Below are 21,170 nucleotides of genomic sequence, written 5' to 3'. Positions count from 1 at the left end.
ACAAAGTATTTAGTCTGTAATTATACATTTGTGACATTGATTATTTGAGTACTGTGTCCCTCCCCTAGAACAGTGGCCAACACAGAATAGGCATTCAATAAACATCTGTTGAATGCAAAAACTAGCCATGTGATAGATAAACTAGAGCACTGGCTCCCTCCAAGCCTTCAGTGAACCAGCAGTTCACTGTGAAAGACGTTGTTCCCAGTGTCCTTGAAGTGGAACTGGAATGGGATATGGAGGTGGAGGGCTCCTCCACTTGACCGACCCTAGTCCTGGCTTCCCTCGGGAGGCACACGGAGGCCAGATGGTCTGGGAAGAGCACTGCTTCCTTCACTTAACGGTGCTACGCAGCAATATCCACCAAAAGTGATGAAGTGAGGAAAAGTTGCAAAGCTGGAGGGAGGCGGGTGGAAGTTGAAGAGAGTGGATCAACCTCAGCCGGAACCCTTCCTTAAGCTTGCACCCGCGATCCTGAATCGAGTCCTCTCAGCCGCCAGAGGGCGCGGCGCACAGAGGCTTAAACTCTATGGTCGTTCCCACCGACTCCCATGAGGAAGCGCGACCAGAAACCTCCTATATACTTCCGTTTCCGGCCAGGCCTCTCTCTTTCCGTGCAGATAGCGCTCTCGCAAACATGGTAGGATTTTGGGGTGGCGGCCAGGCAACATCCAGTGTAATCTTTACTTCCCGGTTGATGGTTCCTTCCCGTGATGCGTCCAGGCTCCTACGTGGACTCGTTGTACCAAAGAAACTCAGTGTTGCCGCGATCGAGCCCAAAGGGACCGGGCTTCGGGGCCAGGAACTGAAGTGATGGGGTCAAAGAGGTAGACTTAGCCAGCGGTAGAGTGAATTATGTTCTCGTTTTAGTTTGGGCTCGGCGGAGGCCGCTGTATTTGAAGCACGTGGGGCCGGACCACCTTCCAGTCAGCGTTGTGTGTTAGCGAGTTTGAGAGTTTAGTCCTCGTGGGATGCCTTAGTTTTAGCTGGGTCGGGTCGGGCGTTTTGTGCGGATGGTCTGATAACACGGCGCGTTCTGAACGGTTTATTTACTAGGTGAACGTTCCTAAAACCCGCCGGACTTTCTGTAAGAAGTGTGGCAAGCACCAACCCCACAAAGTGACACAGTACAAGAAGGGCAAGGATTCTCTGTATGCCCAGGGTAAGATGGGCATACGTGATTTGGTTTTAATGCGGCATTTGTGTTATATAATACACGAGCCCAGTCCTCCCTCCCTTCCCCACTTGGGCATTGATATTTCTGCCGGAAAGCCCAAGATAAAACCGCTGAGAAGACTTTTCCACTGTCTGTTGTGATTTGTTATGTTTGATAAACCCTGACAAATAATTTTCATTCTCCCAGGAAAGCGGCGTTATGACAGGAAGCAGAGTGGCTATGGTGGGCAGACTAAGCCGATTTTCCGGAAAAAGGTTTGTAGTGGTTACTGTTTGATATGCATCCCACTTACTGTGGCAGAGACTTCCCATTTGTTTTTAGCCCACACATCTCTACAATATAGGTATGTGTTTTCATAGTTTGAGTGAAGTTATCTCAGTTACCTGCAGAGACATACATCTAGTAGGCAGTGGAGCTGGAAGTGTAATCCAGGTCTCACTCCAGTCTACAATACTGCACTGCCTCATTGTTTTATATTTTTTTGTCCTCTTTTTGAAGAGGCAAACATCAAGGAATGTGCCCTGCCTTCCTCAGGACTGAAGTTTGAGGACACCTGTAAATCCTTTTCTTCACCCTCTTCCTTATCCGTTGCCATGTCCTAACGAATCCTTAGCTCATGCTTGCAGTAAGAATTGTTCTCTTATTTTGCTTCTCAATTCAGAAGTCTGCAGTCAGTCTGCTACCTAACTCATGAAGTCTTAAAGCTCTTTAAAATAGCTATTTAGGTCTTCCACTGGCTTCCTGAATTCCCTGTTGGTCTCAGGCTGAATTTCTGAGTTTCTGTTCTACCTCAGGTGATCTGTCTACCCCCTAAAGTATACAGTGCTTGGAGCATAGCCTTCCCACGAACATAGCATTTCTTTTGGCACTTAGGTCCTCATTCAGCCTGGTTCCAGAAAGTATTCAGGAGTGATTTTAGTGTTCATTTAGGTGCAATAAATGGTTTGATCTCTAGGTGGTGATATGCCTTTTCACATTTGGGTAACTTGTTTAGGAGATAGGGACATTGTACTTAGGTTTCTGCTCTTTTGAGAACTTTTAAGAATAGAATTCTAACTACAGGAGCAGGCTTTAGAAGTTGAGTATTTGGGGGAGTTAAATAATATAGTTGAATGCACATAAAACCTAGATGTGATTGTGGGTAGTCTCCGGAGAATAGATATTAAGTAGTACTTATTAACTCTTATTTAAATGGGTTGTGAAAGTTGTGTTTATTTCATAGTTGCATGGACTCAGTTGACCCATTTTTGGGTGTGTGGAATACTTAACTACGTAGAGCTGAAAGGCCAGGGTGGTGTGATGAATGCCTATTTGATAAGAAGCCCTCTAGGATGTTTGATATGAATGGAGATCTTGATTTCAGTTAGATAATCTGCCACCATTTTCTCTTAAATACACTGATTTTCACATTTCTGTTTTCTCCCTATAGCTGAAAAGAGATTGTCACAACTCTTAAACTTTGCAGAGCTTTGCCTTAAGTAGTACTTGACCCAACAGTCATATTTTTGAAGAAAGATTTTCTGTAGTGATTTATGAAGGCTTTGACTTAATTTTATTTTCCAGGCTAAAACTACAAAGAAGATTGTGCTGAGGCTTGAATGTGTTGAGCCAAACTGCAGATCTAAGAGAATGCTGGCTATTAAGAGATGCAAGCATTTTGAGCTGGGAGGAGATAAGAAGAGAAAGGTAGATAATTATGGGGTGGAAGGTGCAATATTTTCTCTGTGGCTTTATTATGTTGAGAGGTGAACATTTCTGCCTACTCATTTTTGTGGCATCAAGATCAGGGGCAATCCTCAAAATAACTAAACTAGATCCATAGCTCATAGTAGTTTGGTGTTGGTTTTGACATGAGTAGGAAGGGGAGAATAAGACTGGCCTTAATAAAGGATGGTGATCCCTTTAGGAATAGACGCTGTTCTTGATGGAGTAAAGGTTCTTTGCAAAATACAAAAACTCACCATTTTTCTTCCTGTTCTATTACAGGGCCAAGTGATCCAGTTCTGAGCTTCATATTTTGTTTTGTTATGAAGGCAATAAACATTTGAGATGGTTTACTCGTTTAGTTTCAGTTGTTTATTTTTTTGGAAGGGAAATTAACTAGTGCCATCAATAAAATTCTCCTTGGGAAATTTATGCTTGATGGTTCTGGATACTTATTAGGGGTTGAATTTGACTGGTTGAACTCACATCAGATGCTATGATGGTCTAATTTGCACTTTAATCACTTGGGACTTAATGGGATTCCTTTTGTTAAAAAGCAAAGGCTGTTATTAGTTATCATGGGACATAAGTAGAGACCTGAATCCAGGGCAAATAGAATGAGATCAGTAACAATTACATCCATAGTGAATATGAGGTTCACCAGGAGTGAAATAACTTGTCTCAAATAATGTTTACTACTAAAGTCACTGTATGAGGAATTTCAACCCGGTTCTCTAGGCACAGCATACTATATTATATATGTCATTAGACTTACTTTCATGCCCCCTAAACATTTTTATATACTTCCTCACATTTTAAAGTAGATATAAATTATTTTCATCATGTTGAAATAATTGCAAAGGACAGAATTTCCAGTGAAACTCCCCAATGGAACCTATGGGGGATAATTGTCCATTTTGTAAAATGCCTAATAGTTGGAATCCTCTTTGTATGCTATTGTATGCTTCATTCTCGTGCTGCAAAACTCTGGATGTGAAGCAAATAAGCTACATATTTTGGTGACTGGAAGCACATCTCAATGAGAGCAGTTTTCTTCCAAGTTTCTGTGGTTGAATTGTCAGGATTTACCAATTCTATTCCAGTTTTTATAAACTGACAATGCTTAGCCCTCCAATTTTATTGAAAATAATTGGTAATCACCTGACAGGCAAAGAGATTGTTACAACAGCATGCACTTTGTATTTTGAGTGGGCCTTTTGTGCCCTGTTAGCTTTTGTACTGTCCTGCATTCTGGATTGGTGAGATGAATACACCCTTTTTTGCTTATGTGGGAGAAGGGTGATAGCACAAGGGGAGGTGGGGAAGGAGCAGGCCTGAAGCACTGACTGCAGGTTGGTCCTCAGGTAAACCAGTTGGAGGAAAAGCAAGGAATTAGAGTATCTGGAAATGCCTCAGTAACTCATTCTTCCATATGCCAGTTTGAAGTTCATTGCTTCATCACGGAACCTCAAGAGATAAGATAATTCATCTTAAAGTGGAGGGGGTCTTCTGGCCAGAGGTTCAGTATTTTAGGTCATAATGTATCAACTATTGTTGGTGAAAGTGAGCCAATTGCATTTGTTGGATCTAGACTGCAAACAACTTGGATTTGGAAACCTAGGTGGTATGTTTCTTGGCAAGATTCTTCCATAAAAATTCAGTAATGTCTGTTGGGTTGCCTCTAAATTGTCCATTTATGAAGGTTATGCCTGTTGGGGTATTCTTTTGCCCTTCAACTGAGGAAGCAGTTTTTATCTTCTTTAGGCCAAGACAATTAGTGCCATCCAAGTATTAATACCTCAGTAGGTGGCAGTGTAAGGGTTAAAAGCCTGGGTTTAAATCCTGGCTGTAATTTACAGTGAATAAGTACCTACATCAGGGTTGTTGGGAGGATAAAAATGAGTCACTACACCATATGCGTCTAGAATAGTGCCTGGCACATAGTTCCAATACAGGCAACAGATACTGCGGGTTTGGTTCCAATAAAAGTAGTCACCAATTTTTTTGGTTTTCCAGTGCATATAAAACTTATGTTCAAACTATATTGTAATCTATTAAAGTTTGCAATAGCATTATGTCTAAAACAATGTATACACCTTAATTTAAAAATACTTTATTGCTAGCCATCATCTAAGCCTTCAGAGAAACAATTTTTTTTTCAGTAGTAACATTGCAATCACCGTGATAAATATAATAATAATGAAAAAGTTTGAAATATTGCAGGAATTACCAAAATGTGACACAGAGACAAAATGAACAAATGCTATCGGAAAAATAGGGCCAAATAGACTTGTGATAACGCAGGGTTGCCACAAACCTTCAATTTGTAAAAACCCCAAAACCAAAAAACCCCCACAGTATCTGTGAAGTGCAATGACATGAGGTATGTCTGTAAATTATTATTTTACTTATTATATTATTAAGCTATTATTTTCTCAGCAGTTTACATTAGGTTCAAAGGCTTTTCCCCAAAAATGTTCTCCAGATAGCTTTAAAAGTGGTAATCATCAAAAAGCTCAAGTGTAGGGGGCTTCCCTGGTGGCGCAGTGGTTGAGAGTCCGCCTGCTGATGCATGGGACACGGGTTCGTGCCCGGGACCGGGAAGATCCCACATGCTGCCGAGCGGCTAGGCCCGTGAGCCATGGCCGCTGAGCCTGCGTGTCCAGAGCCTGCACGTCCGGAGCCTGTGCTCAGCAATGGGAGAGGCCACAGCAGTGAGAGGCCCGCGTACAGCAAAAAAAAAAAAAAAAAAGCTCAAGTGTAGAAACTTTTACTCAAGGAAATAAGAACAGCTGAAGGTGGACAAAAGTGGGGTAGTCACTGGCAACAAAATAATACATTTTAAAGGAAGCTTTTTAATGCAGTCTAGCTTGCTCTTTCTAGCCTAAGCAAAACAGTACCTGTGGGATTTACTTGAGTTTTTAAACTTGAAGTCCATTCATAAAACCCAAGCTTCCTCTTCACAGGGAGGAGCTGCGTGATCAGACAGTCAGGATTACAGGCCAGTCCTTGACCCAGGGAAGTAACAGAGATGGTGTAAGAACGAGGTCCACCAATCTCCTGCAGGTTTACCACAGCCAGAGCCCAGGCTAAGTTAGAGAGAGGGCGTTCCCACACCTCAAAGTTGTCCTCCTGAAAAGTAAGCCAAGAAAATAGGTGTGATAGCTTGGTAACTAGCAATAAGCTGCCTTGTTAGTTGTGGCATTAAGTCTTATAATCAGAACTATCGAGCACTTCTAGGAAAAATTAGCACAAGGGAGCCTCATTACTGATTATATCAAGATTAAAAAATACATTCTCAAAAGATCAGTGCAGATCCTCCAATGTAACAGATTTAGGTGCAAGACAAACTTGGTACTTGGATATTAAACCATCTTAAAATACACACCCCAGGCTTCCCTGGTAGCACAGTGGTTAAGAATCCGCCTGCCAATGCAGGGGACACGGGTTCGAGCACTGGCCCAGGAAGATCCCACATGCCATGGAGCAACTAAGCCCATGCACCACAACTACTGAGCCCACGTGCCACAACTACTGAAGCCCACGTGCCTAGAGCTCGTGTTCCACAAGAGAAGCCACTAAAATGAGAAGCCCACACACCGCACCGAAGAGTAACCCCCGCTCGCTGCAAATAGAGAAAGCCACGCACAGCAACAAAGAACCAAAGCAGCCAAAAACAAATTAATTAATTAACTAAATTTATAAAAAAAATAAAATACACACCCCAGATAAACATTTGGATGAATTGTAAACTAAAAGGCAGGAAAAGATGTTCCTGGCCAATTCCTAGTTTGTCCCATAGAACATTATTTACTGTACCTTTCTAAGCCGGTACCCCTGCTTGCCCAAGGGGTCCTGGTTGATGGCAATTACATCCTTATCCTGAAGAAGGGCTTTGGCTTCAAGGCAGATGTGTCGGAGGTCATTGGACATGAGTAATGGAGCTGCCATGATAGCCCAGAGGGCCATCTGAGTTATTTGCTGATCCCGGCTGAGGCCAAAGTTGCCAATCACCAACTGGGACAAAGAATGAAGAATTCAAGTGAGGGACTTCCCTGGTGGCACAGTGGTTAAGATTCCACACTTGCAACGCCGGGGGCCTGGGTTTGATCCCTGGTCAGGGAACTAGATCCCATATGCATGCCACAACTAAGAGTTTACATGCCACAACTAAGGAGCCTGCAAGCTGCAACTAAGGAGCCCACCTGCTGCAACTAAGACCTGGCTCAACCAAATAAATAATAAATAAAGAGATTTTTTTAAAAAAGAATTCAAGTGAGATAAGACAAAACATTCTTAAAGTTGCCTAGACATACAGACAAGTCACCTTCCAGGGCACCCTGCTCTGAGTACTCTCACATAAAGCCTGCTCCCAGGAACTTCTCCCTTCTGATTTATCTTGAGTGTCAAGTAGGAAACAGGTCCACTGCAGGGGCTTGAACAGGAGGGCTCAGGTTCTTACCATATCTGGATCATTCCAACCTCCTGGTCCTGCGACAGGAACAATCCTCTCCTGGTTAGAAGTTGTCCAGTCCAAGATACTCCTTATACTTTGCCAAGAATCATAAACATCAGCAGAATTTCTCCAGTGATTGCAGTACTCTCGGATTTCTGTGTAATTGGGCTGTGAAAACATAGATAACTCCTCTGTTTACTTTCTACTAATATTCTTGTGATATGAAAACAATCATGTTTAAAAAAGGCTCTCATAGCCTCTTTAGTTTACAGATTAAAGGTCTCCATGAGGAGAGCTAAATCCTTATTATAATGGAATTTCGTTTTAAGAAGTTTGCTTCAGAAGTAGGCTATATAACTTAAAATCTTACTTAAAATGGCTTTAACACTGTTCTTGCTGGAAATTTACCAAATGGTAACTAGGTACAGTAGTCCCCCCTTATCTGCGGGAGATACATTCCAAGACTCCCAGTGGTTGCCTGAAACCGCAGATAGTACCAAACTGTATATATACTACATTTTTTCCTATACAGGTACTAACCGGTGGGTAGCGTACACAGCATGCATACGCTGGACAAAAGGATGATTCATGTCCCAGGCGGGATGGAGTGGGATGGTGCAAGATTTTATCATGCTACTCAGAATGGTGTGCAATTTAAAACTTATGAATTGTTTATTTGTGGAATTTTCCATTTAATATTTTCAGATTGCAGTTGACTGTGGGTAACTGAAACTGTGGAAAGCAAAACCATGGATGGGGGGACTACTGTACTGGGATTATGGAAGATTTTAATTTTTGTCACACTTCACTGTATTTTCAAACTTTTCCAAAATGAACATGTATTCCTTTTATAATCAGAAATAAATACAACGATCTCCTAATATAATATTTTAAATCAACTATACTTCAATAAAAAATAACTAAAATGATTTTAATAAGTAAAACCTGCAAATTACACAGGACTTAGCAAGCATATGATAAGGCAATTTGAATCCTAGGCATATAATTTGTTGAAGGAATGAATAAAAGTTTGTAGATAGGTAGGTGGGATATCTGAGGTTTAAGATGTTGAGAAAGAGGTGAGAGAATTTTGCAGAGATTAGAAGGAGACAACAGGGATTCATTCCATAAATAATTATTCAACACTTACCATATGGTAGGGATACAGTAATAAAGTTAGACAAGGTCCCTGCCCTTCTGGAGCTTACATTCTAATGGAGGAGACAGACAATAGGCAAATCAACAAATAATTCCATATAGTGCTAAGCCCTTAGAAGTAAACTGAATAGGTTAACATGATAATGAAGTGGGCTGATTCAGGATATAGTTTGTAGATAGTACTAAGAGGATTGCTGGTGGATAGGTTGGGAACCGTGAGACAAAAGGAAGAATCAAAGATGACTGGCTTCCCAAGTGATGGTAGCTTAGTCTCCAGTTATAGCAGTGGGGATGGTGAGAAGTGGGTGGATCCTGGGAGAGATGGTAGGATGACAGTGTTAAGTAAGGTTGGGCTTTGACAGGGACCTTCGTCTCCTTTGTTCTTGAGTTCTGAAAATCTATCAACAAGGCCCTATTGGATTCTGTGCTCACTAGCTCACCTTAAAAATGGGCCACATATAAAGGGGCCACTCACAGGAGTACACAATGCTTCTGCCAGTCCTGTTCAGGGCCAAGGACATGTGCTTATAACCTGTATGAGAAAACAATGTGTAAAATAAGGGAAAGGGAATTTCCAGCTGGGGCTGTATATTTTTAAAAGAGGCTGCCTGGAAGGGCCATGTTTATATTTTAAACCAGCAGCAGACAGGTGACTGCTCTGTGCTTACACTGTGTGTAGTACTGCACAGACTGCTGGGATTGTTCCAAGGAGACAGTGTGGGATGGTGCATATATTGAGGAGAGGCAGGAATGAAGATGCTCCTCTCTCTGTGACTGTTTGACATTCTGGATGCTTTTCCAACTGATGGATGGAGAGTTACAATTACTATTTGTAATTAACTCAGAACCCTCTTTTTTTTTTTTTTTTTTTTTTTTTTTTTGCGGTACGCGGGCCTCTCACTGCTGTGGCCTCTCCCGTTGCGGAGCACAGGCTCCGGATGCGCAGGCTCAGCGGCCATGGCTCACGGGCCCAGCCGCTCCGCGGCATGTGGGATCTTCCCAGTCCGGGGCTCAAACCCGTGTCCTCTGCATCGGCAGGCGGACTCTCAACCACTGCGCCACCAGGGAAGCCCACTCAGAACCCTCTTGAATTAAAAGTGCACGGTATTAGCTGTGGTTAGGCACATGTGGATTTTACATGTGTGAATGAACAAATGCATGGACAAACTGCAAGAAGAGAAGAGGCAGGAGCTCTGGCACATTGAGAATAATTATTTCCAGTATTGTGACTGGGTATTTCCAACGTGAGAATTAGTACTTTGGATGCTCAGCTACCTTGGCCTCAAAGTTCTGCCCTTTGCTCATGGCTAAATCTTTTGAATGAAACATACCATCTGCCAAATGTTTTATACTGTCACAGTAACAACCGTCAAATTTTAGCAGATCTACTCCCCAGTCAGCAAAGGTCTTGGCATCAATGTCATAGTATCCAAAACTCCCAGGGAAGCCTGCGCAGGTTTTATTTCCAACATCTGCATAAATCCCTAGCTTCAGTCCTTTGCTATGGACCTGAAATGAGAGAAAAGAGTCACCTCAGTAGAAGGGCAATCATGAAGTAGAGAGAACCACTCCAGGCTGGAGGCAGAGACCAGTACACTTCACCAGGTACTGGGGGGCTTTGCCTCCATCCCAAAACCCCCAAAATTATCCAGATGAGTTTGTTGGAAGATAAAGAACAAAGTCTCCAATTCTGCTGAGTTCAAACTATACATGTAACTATAGCATAGAACTGAAGGGAAAGTTGTCAGTTGCTCTAATCTTCCTCTGATGGGATCTTTTTTTATATAAATTTATTTATTTTTGGCTGTGTTGGGTCTTTGTTGCTGCGCGTGGGCTTTCTCTAGTTGTGGCGAGCAGGGGCTACTCTTTGTTGCGGTGTGCGGGCTCTGATGGGATCTTAAAAGTTACCTTTTCAGGTCAATGATAGATTTAGCTGGACAAAGACTCTCCTTAACCAAACCTTAGGCCCCTCTGAAACCTCTTCTCACGTAGGCCTCTACCTTGGTCTTCAGTGTCCAGTTTTAGCAAGAATCCTGTGAAGTCATCTCCCCACCTTTTGATATCTGATCAAATTCCTTATGCCTCACCCTTGATGTCCAAATCCTCAGCCTGCCTTTAGCAAGAATTCCCCTCCTCCTGAGGTCTCATCTTAGTAATTTTCCATCCACTGACCCCCACAATCTGCTTGTTGGCTATAAAACCCCACTCCTCTTTGGTGTATTTGGAACTGAGCTTGGCTCTTCCCCGCATTGCAGTAGTACTGAATTGTACTCAGTATCACTCATCACTGACTTTAACTAGTGTCCAGCTCTATTACTCTTTAACAATCTCCAGAATATATCCCTTCTATCTTCTAAAACTCTAGTTTATAGTACAACTGTGATAGCTGCTCAAAGCTTATATGGAAATACATGCACACATGTCAAGAACCAAGTTCCTTTTTCCTCCTAGAGAATTCACCTGTTTCCACAAAAGGAGAACTCCTTCAAGATGGGCCTCAAGAACTATTGCAAAACATAGATCTGCTGATGGGATGAAAATTCCACCTGATTAGCCTTAGAATTCATTGTTTGGATAACAGCAGCTATTTTACTTTCTAAGTGTATCTGAGCAAGCTTAGGTACAGAAGTGCTTATAGTCTCCTGAATGAAAAAGAATTATCTATAAACTCACATAATTAGCGAGGCGGCGGATCCCACCAGGAAAGCGTTTAGGGTCTGCCTGAAGTCTGCCTTCTGAATCTCTTTCGGGAGCCATCCAACAGTCATCAATGCAGAGGTACTCATAGCCTACATCCTTCCAGCCATCTGAGGCCATGATCTCAGCTATCTGCAGAAAGAGCTTCTCACTGAAAGAGAAATTCCAAGAATCATTACAATTCATTAAACAAATGCTTGGGTACTCCTATTTGTTAAGCATCTTGGGGTTTTGCAATTTATTTTTCAACCCAGTAATAATTTGGTAGTAATCACAACCAATGCAAGGTAAATTGGACTAGGCCCTTTTTCTTCTCACTCCTTTCCCCTCTACCCTAAGAACGCCAAACAATTAAAAGAGGAATGAGAAATTGAAAAGGATATTAGAATTAAGAAGACAGTTCACTAAAGTAAAACTACAAAGTTAACATAACAGCTTCTTTAGATATCAGCAATGACCTATTTGGAGAAAAAGACACCATTCACAAGAGAAACCAAAAAAGCAACAGATAAAACCTAAAATACCTAGAGGTAATTTTAAAATTATGTGCAGGGCTCATCTGAATAAAACTATGATGTTCCCAAATTATTTGAATAAATGGAGAGACATTCTTTTGCTCTTGAATAGGAAAACTCAATACTAAAAAAAAAAGGTAATTCTCCCTATACACTTCTAGACATTTAATAAAACCCTGGACAAATCCCCAAAGGACTTTTTAAGGAACTTCGCAACATGACTCAAAAAGTTCACCTCAAAGATTAAACAGGTGAACAGTCTACAAAAGGTAAATGAAGCTAGTGTAGTACCATTAGCATTAGAATACACAGATCAATGGAATCAAAGAGAAAGTGCAGAAAGAGATCCTTCCAGCCATTTGATACCATGAAATTTACTATATATTAAATGTAGTACTGCTTACAGGAGAATAAAGTCCAGATGGATTAAAGATTTAAATACTTTAAAAACACATAAAAATACTAGTACAAAATATACATGACTATGTTATCTTCAGGTAGGAAAGAACCTTCTCTGCATGATGCCGGAGCCAGAAATAATAAAGGAAAAACGTGATGTTGGATACATAAATATCAAAACCAAAATACAGCAAGAACCACTGTATTGGGAATTCCCTGGTGGTCCAGTGGTTAGGACTCCGCGCTTTCACTGCTGAGGGCCCAGGTTCGATCCCTGGTCAGGGAACTAAGATCCCACAAGCCATGCAGCGTGGCTTAAAAAAAAAAAAAGAACCACTGTATTCACAACATATGATAGACCAAAAACAAAGAAAAACCAAAACGTAAACAAACAAAAAGAACCCTAAACATACCAGATGAAAAATAGAGAACTAACAAATTGCAGAAAAGAAACCATGCAAAGAGTCAATTTAACTTTTAAAGCTCTTATTCTGTGCCAGGCACTCACTCTTTAATTTAGAAAGGGTACTTAGTTTGCCCAAGATCACCTGGCTAAGTAATAATAAGCTAGAATTTGAACCCAGGCAGGTAGACTTCAGTCTTGTGGTTAACTGCTCACAACATAAACGTGATCTCATTTTTACTGAAAATCACTTTAAAAGAAATCTGTTTCTATTCACATAGAAAAAAATTGAAAGGTCATATATTAACATTTTAACTATGATTATTTCTGGGTGGTGGAATGAGGGGAATCTTTATTTTTATTATACTCTTCTTTACCATCTACAATTTTTGCCATGATCATGCATGAATTATACAATCAGATACAAAAATAAGACAACCACCACTTAGGAAAAAAGGAAGAGACAAAAAAAGAAATATGTGATGGCCATAATTTACCCCACGGTCACGATGGATGGATTTAGTCTGAAACTTAGCAAGCCAATTAATTTTGTCATGTTTGACCAACATCCTGACTTCATTTGTAAAGACATTCATAGGAATAACTTATGGCCACTGGGATGTTACCATGACTGCTGCTTACAGAGGGGCCTTTGCAACAAGGGTGTCTTTATTATGTTTTAAACAATATCTATCAGTGATTCTTAACTGTTTCTCGGTCATGGATCCCTTTGAGAATGTGAACAAAGCTCAAGATCCTCTCTTCAGAAAAACATACATACTCATATTTGCAGATTTGCATTAATTTTCCCATGGATTCCAGGTTAAGAACATTTCTTCTATATGCCTAATTGAGGAGTCTGGTACTGCATTGTACTTTGTCCTTTAAATGGGTTATCTAATTGAAAGCCAACCTGTGTGAGATAAGAACTATTTTACCTATCCTCAGAGTCATTCCCTGAGATGAGTTGTTTTCCCAATTTACAGACGAGGGATGTGTGGGTCAGAATGGATCGATACCTGTCTTATCCACTTTCCACAGATAAAGATCCTCCACTTCAACCTTCCAAGCACATGCCATACCCAAGGGCTACGGGGTGGGGAGATCTCAGAGACTCCGTGGTCAATCTAAATTCCCTCCAGCTACAGCCAAGGAACCCGTGACCCCAAAAGGAGAAGAAACGGCACTCGTCTTAGTCCTCTGTCTCTCCTACTCACCACAGCTGTCCTCACTGCTAGTACCCGGCAGAGACAGAGCAGCAGCTCTCAATAAGGGTCTGAACAGAACTGGATGGTAAATGGAGAAAGTCCTTAGTTGGATGATCAAGCAGAGAGAGGTGGAGAAGCAGAGGTCGCTGGCCGGACTCCCACGCCAAGAGGGGTCACATGGAGAGAATTTAGGACTAGTCCCCATTCAGGGCAGTCTGCTGGGGATAAAAAAGCAGCAGCAACAGGGGAGCTCTCCCTCGGGCTCAAATTTTCTCGCTGAGACCCTCCACCCCTCCAAACACAGCCAGACAAATACACGGAAAGGCGAAGGGAAGCGGGTACCCAATATCGCTGATACCTGACACAGGAATCCGGCTCTTCTTGGCAGTTCACGTTGCACATGAAGCGCTCCCAGTGCAGCCAGCCCATGGTAGGGGTCATCGCCAAGCCGTTGTCGAGGGCCCGGGCCCCAGGGAGCCCCCAGAGAAACAGGGCCAGGAAGCAAAAGGCCAGCACGCAGCCCACCCGCCGGACTCTGCTCACCAGCTTCACCGTCGCTGTCATCATGCAGCACAGATTTCCACGAGTCACCTGGGCTTTTAAATTTAACCTTAAGAGCTAAAAAGGCAGAGGCGGCCCGGGGAACCCGCTTTCGTCCTCATCACCAATCACCGGTGAGTTATTAAGCCCTGACCCGATTGTTTCTCCGGCAACTGGGATGGTTATCCCCAGAGGCGGACCAATGACCAGTCATAGAAGACGCGCCGCCACCAACCACTCTCTCTCTTTCTGGATATCGACCCGCCCTATTTTCGTACCAGAAGGAAGTGCGGCACTTTAATAATCCCGAGTTAGAGCCGAGCGGTGCTCACGTGACCCAGATCTCACATGACGTAGATCCTCACGTGACCAAACGCTTACGTGAGCAGAAGTAGTTCTGGTCGTCGTCTACCGTCTCGCTATAAGCCGTTTGAGGGAAGAAAGAGGAAAATTATCCGGTATCGTTAGAGGTTGGTGTGTGGGTGGGAAACGGGGACCCGGGGGTGGTGATGATGCAGACCAAAGCGGGGTCCGCGGGCCGCCTCCGCCTTTTTCGTTCCCTGCTTTCCCCTCCCCCGCACCCCCCTCCCCCCATCTCAGTGCCGGGAAGCCGCCTTTGCTGCGCCTGGTGGGGAAATGGTGGACGCTCGTGACTGTGTCTGTGTTTTTTGTATATCTATCTGTCTGGGCGGGTCTCAAAGGACCCTTAAGAGAAACCGTAAGCTGGAAAGCATTTGAAAACCACGTCCCTGGATTAGGAAAAACAGATCTTGAGTCCAGTGGCCTGAATGCTGGTCCGTCCATTCAGGCACCCAGTCTCCAGTGCCTGATTGTCTGTCTGTCTGTCGGTCTGTAGGGGGAGGCACATCTAGGCAAATACTGAGTGCCTGACCGAGGCGCCCAATGAATTTTTTTTTACTGAATTAAATATTTAAATAACGTTTATTTTTCAGCTTATAACAATCTACGTGTTCAATTTTGGACTTTGGAAAAATAATAGTATGCTATAAATTTTTAAAAATACACGTAATTCATCACTCGGAGATAACTACTCAGCATTTTGGTCTGTAAAACATCTGTATATAACACACACATAAATGCACAAATTCTTAACTCACAAATGGAATCCTGGTTCCTACTTCAGGCAACAGAGTCCTCGTGGCCTTCCCAGGAGACACAGTGATGAAGCAGAACCTCCCTGCCACCACAGAGGGGATGTTAAGGCCTAGAGGGCTGCAGGGACATTAAATGGGATGGATCATCCAAGAGATAAGGCAAGCAAAAACCAGGGCGTTAATCTGTCACTCAGACCTAAATATGGTCTATAGGAAGACTGTTATCACTGCATGTGCAGTGTTCCAGGTACATAATAGGCAATTAGTGAATGTTGACTTGAATCCTCAGTGTAGTTTTAGGGCAGTTAGTACACTTTGTACTTTCTTTCCAAGAGGCCCAGTGTTCCCAGACCATGTCAGATAAGCCATGCACATACAAAATTAGAAAATTTTATCAAATTTGCTATACTAAATCCCAGAAAAGTAAACATTTAAATTTGTTTTCTGTTATTTTTTTGCTGAAATAAAAGTGATTACTCTCTATAGAAAATTAAGAATGCACAAAAAAATTGAAAAAGAAAGTTGAGAAAGCTATAAACCTACCACCTAGAGTAGCCACTATTAACATGTGACATATTCCCCATGCATGTACTTTTGTAACATTGTTTTTTTAATTCCAATTACAGTGACTTTTAAAAATTAAAACTATTTAGAAGTATATAGGATAAACAGTGAAATTCCACTACACTCTTCCTACCTGCCAGTGTTCATTTTCTCAGAAAACAACTTAAATGCTTCCAGAACTTCTGTGAATTTGCATACATATATATGTGCCTGCTTATATTTTTAAATAAGCAGAATCATACTCTGCATGTTCCTTCATTTAATATATTTTGGAAATCTTCCTAGGTCAGGGCAGATTTTTTTTAAACAGCTGAACAGCATTCTGTTTTAAGGATAAAATATAATTCACTCAGCCATCCCCCTATTGATGGATAATTAGGTTTCTAATTTTCTGCCATTACTAACAGTGTGGCAGTGAACATTTGTGAGTATTTCTGTTGACCAGGTTCATGGAAGGAATTCTACCATGATCGAAGGATATGTGAACATATATCTTTTTCATAGTTGAGATTATAAAACAGTTATGATCTTGGGTCACTTAAGATTATAGCCTAAGTAATTTCTCATGTTATTATTTTTATAATTTTTAAAGTGTGTAATATTTTATCTTTCTTAGTAAAATACCTTTCAAAGAATATATAGCTCCGTAAATCTTTGTCTGAATTTCAGATCCTCTCCTTAGGGCACATAACTGGAAGTGGGTTTACTGTATCAAAAGGCGTGATACATATTTCCAAATTGCTTTCCAGAGATACTGTATGAATTTTCACTCCTCTGGGAGTATATTAGTTTGTGAAACCTGAATATCAGTATTGACTTATCCTCCCTGCTTAACTTCACTATGTTGATGGGTGAAAAATGGCAGTTAATTCTGGTTTTAACTTGTATTTCTGATGACTGATGAGGTTTGAACATTTCCCAGACTCTTCTCCTGTATCTTCACATCTGTACTGCTGGTATATTTAATCTGTTACCAAGTCCCACAGAGTCCACTGCTTTGAATGTGTAGATCATATCTTTCCTCCCCCCCTTTTTTTAAACTGCTGTTGCCTTAGGTGAATCCCTTAACATATCTCTAAGAGACAGAGTTCTAACTGTTCTTGCTAGTGTCACCCCAATCCCCTCTGTTACTGCCACACTGTTGCCATGGTGATCTTTCTGAAAGGTTCACTCTCCTCCCCTCACTTTCCTTCTTCTCTTTCCTCCCTTCACTTCCCTCTCCTCACTTTTCTCCCCTCAGTCCCCTGTTTAAAACCCTTAAAATGTCCTTAGCCTTTGTCTGTCGCAAAAGAACTCCTGGATCGATCTCTACCTAGCCAGCCTTATCTCTTGCCTTGCCTCCTTCTATTTTATGCTCCATCATAATTTTAAGAATTTGTAGATCCCTGAGCCGGGTAGTCCTTTCATTTAACCATTCTATACTGATAGAATTGACCAACCAGTCCCTGCTTTATAACACCCTTTCACCCTGCACAGAATTATGTCATAGCACGGATAATGTTTATTTGCCCTTTTTGTCTTTAGTAAAGATGTACAGTGCCTCTGTAGGACCATAAGCCCTTTCTGGGCTTATTGAGCCTTGTATGCCAGAGCCGAGTACTGGACCTGGCAACTGAAAAATGTAAGATGAAGGTGTGAATGCTCTATAATGTCTTTTTTCCACTTACCTCTTTGGCCTTAATATTTCCGTGATTTTATGAATTTGTATGAGTTTTTTTATATAATGAGGATAGTATTTGTTGTAGGTATCTTCTTAAGTGTATTGTTTGTCTTTTATGTTTAATCTTACTTTTGATGTAATGAAGTTTTTCATTTTTATGTAATCAGATGTAACCATTTTTCTTGACGTCTTCCACTGATTTTGTTGCCATTCACTTTGTATATCTTTTCATCTTTTGTATATCTTTTCTGACTATGTGTTTATATATGATCAATGTGGAAAACTTAGAACATACAGAAATGGCCAAAGAAAACATTCTCTGAAACAGAAACCTCCCATAATCTAACCATCCAGAAATAGCCACCATTAATGGTATCCAGCACATAATAAGTATCAAATAAATAGTTGTTGAATGAATGACTTAGAAATTTGGTGAAGTCTTTTTGTTTATACAAATGCCTTACAAAAAAGCTATCAGCGTAATTGAGTTTTCTATTAATAGTTTGGTTTTTTCTCTTACTATATTGTGAACATTTTTCCATGACAATTAGTCTTAATTTTTTTCCAGCTACACCGAAATTACACTGAACCGAGCCTGCCAGCAAGAGCCCAACAGTCACCATGATGCTGAGCACAGAAGGCAGGGAGGGGTTCGTGGTGAAGGTCAGGGGCCTGCCCTGGTCCTGCTCAGCTGATGAAGTGATGCGCTTCTTCTCCGATTGCAAAATCCAAAATGGCACATCAGGTATTCGTTTCATCTACACCAGAGAAGGCAGACCAAGTGGTGAAGCGTTTGTCGAACTTGAGTCCGAAGATGAAGTGAAATTGGCTCTGAAGAAGGACAGAGAAACCATGGGACACAGATACGTTGAAGTGTTCAAGTCCAACAGTGTTGAAATGGATTGGGTGTTGAAGCATACAGGTCCAAATAGTCCTGATACTGCCAATGATGGCTTCGTCCGGCTTAGAGGACTCCCATTTGGCTGTAGCAAGGAAGAGATTGTTCAGTTCTTTTCTGGGTTGGAAATTGTGCCAAATGGGATGACATTGCCGGTGGACTTTCAGGGGCGGAGCACAGGGGAGGCCTTTGTGCAATTTGCTTCACAGGAGATAGCTGAAAAGGCCTTAAAGAAACACAAGGAAAGAATAGGGCACAGGTACATTGAAATCTTCAAGAGTAGCCGAGCTGAAGTGCGAACCCACTACGATCCCCCTCGAAAGCTCATGGCTATGCAGCGGCCGGGTCCCTATGATAGGCCAGGGGCTGGCAGGGGGTATAATAGCATTGGCAGAGGGGCTGGGTTTGAAAGGATGAGGCGGGGTGCCTATGGTGGAGGGTATGGAGGCTATGATGACTATGGTGGCTATAATGATGGATATGGCTTTGGGTCTGATAGATTTGGAAGAGACCTCAATTACTGTTTTTCAGGAATGTCTGATCATAGATATGGAGATGGTGGGTCCAGTTTTCAGAGCACCACAGGGCACTGTGTACACATGAGGGGATTACCTTACAGAGCCACTGAGAATGATATTTACAATTTTTTCTCACCTCTTAACCCCATGAGAGTACACATTGAAATTGGACCCGATGGCAGAGTTACTGGTGAGGCAGATGTTGAATTTGCTACTCATGAAGATGCTGTGGCAGCTATGGCAAAAGACAAAGCTAACATGCAACACAGATACGTGGAGCTCTTCTTGAATTCTACCGCAGGCACAAGTGGGGGTGCTTACGATCACAGCTACGTAGAGCTCTTTTTGAATTCTACAGCAGGGGCAAGTGGTGGTGCTTATGGTAGCCAAATGATGGGAGGGATGGGCATATCCAACCAGTCTAGTTACGGAGGTCCTGCTAGCCAGCAGCTGAGTGGTGGTTACGGAGGTGGTTATGGTGGTCAGAGCAGTATGAGTGGATATGACCAAGTTCTGCAGGAAAACTCCAGTGACTATCAATCAAACCTCGCTTAGAGAAGGAGTACTAAACAACAGCAACAAATAACAGCCGTGCATTTATGGGAGTTGACTAGAATAGGAATGATATCAGGCATATCCAGTATGATTGGTAGATGGGAAATATCGTTGATTCTGATCACTCTTGGTCAGCTAGCTTCCTTTTCTTTTTCCTCCCTCCCTCCCTCCCTCTCTCTCTCTCTCTCCCTTCCTTCCTTCCTTCCTTCCTTTCTTCCTTTTGCTTTCTCCTTTTTTAAAAGAAAACAAACAAAAATTATGTTTAACGGTTTCGCATTACAGCTTGTGATTCATGCTTACTGTAAAGTGGAAGTCAAGATTGTTTTAAAACTTCAAGCTCAGTAATTTTGAGCACTGAAACATTCACCTAGGATGTAATAACAAAGTTCAGTATTGACCATAACTGTTAAAACAACTTTCAGCTTTCCTCAAGTTAGTTATGTTGTAGGAGTGTACCTAAGCAGTAAGCGTATTTAGGTTAAAGCAATTTCACTTATGTTAAATGTTGCTCTTATACCACAATACATTGAAAACTTTGGATGCATGTTGAGAAACATGCTTTTCTGTAAAACTCAAATATAGGAGCTGTGTCTACGATTTAAAGTGAAAACATTTGGCATGTTTGTTAATTCTAGCTTTTCGGTTTAATATCCTATAAGGCACGTGAGTGTACACTTTTACTTTTTTAAAAAAAAACGCTCTGGGACAATTTTGAGATGTAATACCAATACTTAGGAGTTTGGTCATGTCGTTTGTATGAAATTCGGAGGCTTTGGTTTAAATCTTTCCTTGTATTGTGATTTCCATTAGATGTATTGTACTAAGTGAAACTTGTTAAATAAATCTTCCTTTTGAAAACTGGAAAAATCTTGTATAGCTTGATTTTTATTATGTTCTATCATATGAGCCATTTCTTTTATACAGTCCTGTGCTGATGAAATTTAAATTGTTTTTAATTATTATAAATATACCTTAGCATCTTTATAATACATTATTGCACATATCATTAATTATTTCTAAGATATATTCCTAGAAGTGGAATTGCTTAGTCAAAGGTCCACACATTTTTAAGGCTTCTGATTTGTATTGCCAGAAAGATTATGGTACTTCGTGTTTCCACTAGGAGTGTATTTTTTAAAAAAAATTTCTCCCATAGCCTGCTCAATGAAACACATTATTCTGCTTGATCTTGGCCAGTTTGTTAGTTGAAAAGTGGTATTCCGTGATAATTTGTGTTCCTTAGATTAATATTAAGATGGAGCATTTTTCTGTTTTTTTCTGCGTTTATCCTCACCACATCCACAGGACTGTTGAGCTACTCCGGAGACATTGTACTTTATCAAGACAGCACGCTCCAAAATCCAAAGAAGTAAAGGCAAATAAATAATCCTCTTCCTTTCATTTAACCATAAATTAGAAGATCTAAGACACCTTTATATGTTTAAAAGAAGAAGTAGGCCTATGTTATCATAGAAATAATTCAGTTTCCTCCATGAATTCATTAATAGTCTAAACACTATTCAAGGTTTTTCAGGGGGCATTTAAAGCTTGTTTTGTTTTTTTGTTTTTTTGTGTGTGTGGTACGCGGGCCTCTCACTGCTGT

The 21,170-nt window shown here is 41.4% G+C and overlaps 3 protein-coding genes and 1 non-coding gene across 5 annotated transcripts; 3 read left to right on the top strand and 1 right to left on the bottom strand.

Moving 5' to 3' along the window:
• Positions 1-487: 487 nt before the first annotated feature.
• RPL36A (ribosomal protein L36a) lies at positions 488-3,218 on the top strand. The gene is made up of 5 exons (XM_007467952.1): positions 488-640; positions 1,057-1,162; positions 1,364-1,431; positions 2,741-2,863; positions 3,164-3,218. The coding sequence occupies exons 1-5, from the start codon at positions 530-532 to the stop codon at positions 3,182-3,184; spliced, it is 429 nt and encodes a 142-aa protein (XP_007468014.1). The 5' UTR covers positions 488-529; the 3' UTR covers positions 3,185-3,218.
• Positions 3,219-5,722: 2,504 nt separating this feature from the next.
• Positions 5,723-14,284, bottom strand: GLA (galactosidase alpha). Its single transcript, XM_007467951.1, is given in 7 exon segments — positions 5,723-6,013; positions 6,701-6,898; positions 7,344-7,505; positions 8,936-9,027; positions 9,827-10,004; positions 11,169-11,343; positions 14,076-14,284. Coding segments are annotated over 7 exon segments (1,305 nt in total).
• On the top strand, positions 12,320-12,392 carry TRNAE-UUC (transfer RNA glutamic acid (anticodon UUC)). Its single transcript has one exon. It is a non-coding gene; the product is annotated as a tRNA-Glu (tRNA).
• Positions 14,285-14,645: 361 nt separating the features above from the next.
• Positions 14,646-20,434, top strand: HNRNPH2 (heterogeneous nuclear ribonucleoprotein H2). 2 transcript variants are annotated; one of them, XM_007467949.1, is made up of 2 exons: positions 14,646-14,727; positions 18,165-20,434. In XM_007467949.1, exon 2 carries the CDS (start codon positions 18,218-18,220, stop codon positions 19,565-19,567), a length of 1,350 nt encoding a protein of 449 aa, XP_007468011.1. In that variant the 5' UTR covers positions 14,646-14,727; positions 18,165-18,217; the 3' UTR covers positions 19,568-20,434. The 2 variants fall into 2 exon arrangements, with proteins under 2 accessions (XP_007468011.1, XP_007468012.1); XM_007467950.1 differs by lacking the exon at positions 14,646-14,727 and having other exon boundaries at positions 18,218-19,313; positions 19,374-19,567.
• Positions 20,435-21,170: the final 736 nt, after the last annotated feature.

Source organism: Lipotes vexillifer, unplaced genomic scaffold, assembly GCF_000442215.2.
Source record: "Lipotes vexillifer unplaced genomic scaffold, Lipotes_vexillifer_v1.1 scaffold152, whole genome shotgun sequence".
Classification (NCBI taxonomy): Eukaryota; Metazoa; Chordata; class Mammalia; order Artiodactyla; family Lipotidae; genus Lipotes; species Lipotes vexillifer.
This window is presented reverse-complemented; position numbering and strand designations above follow the sequence as displayed.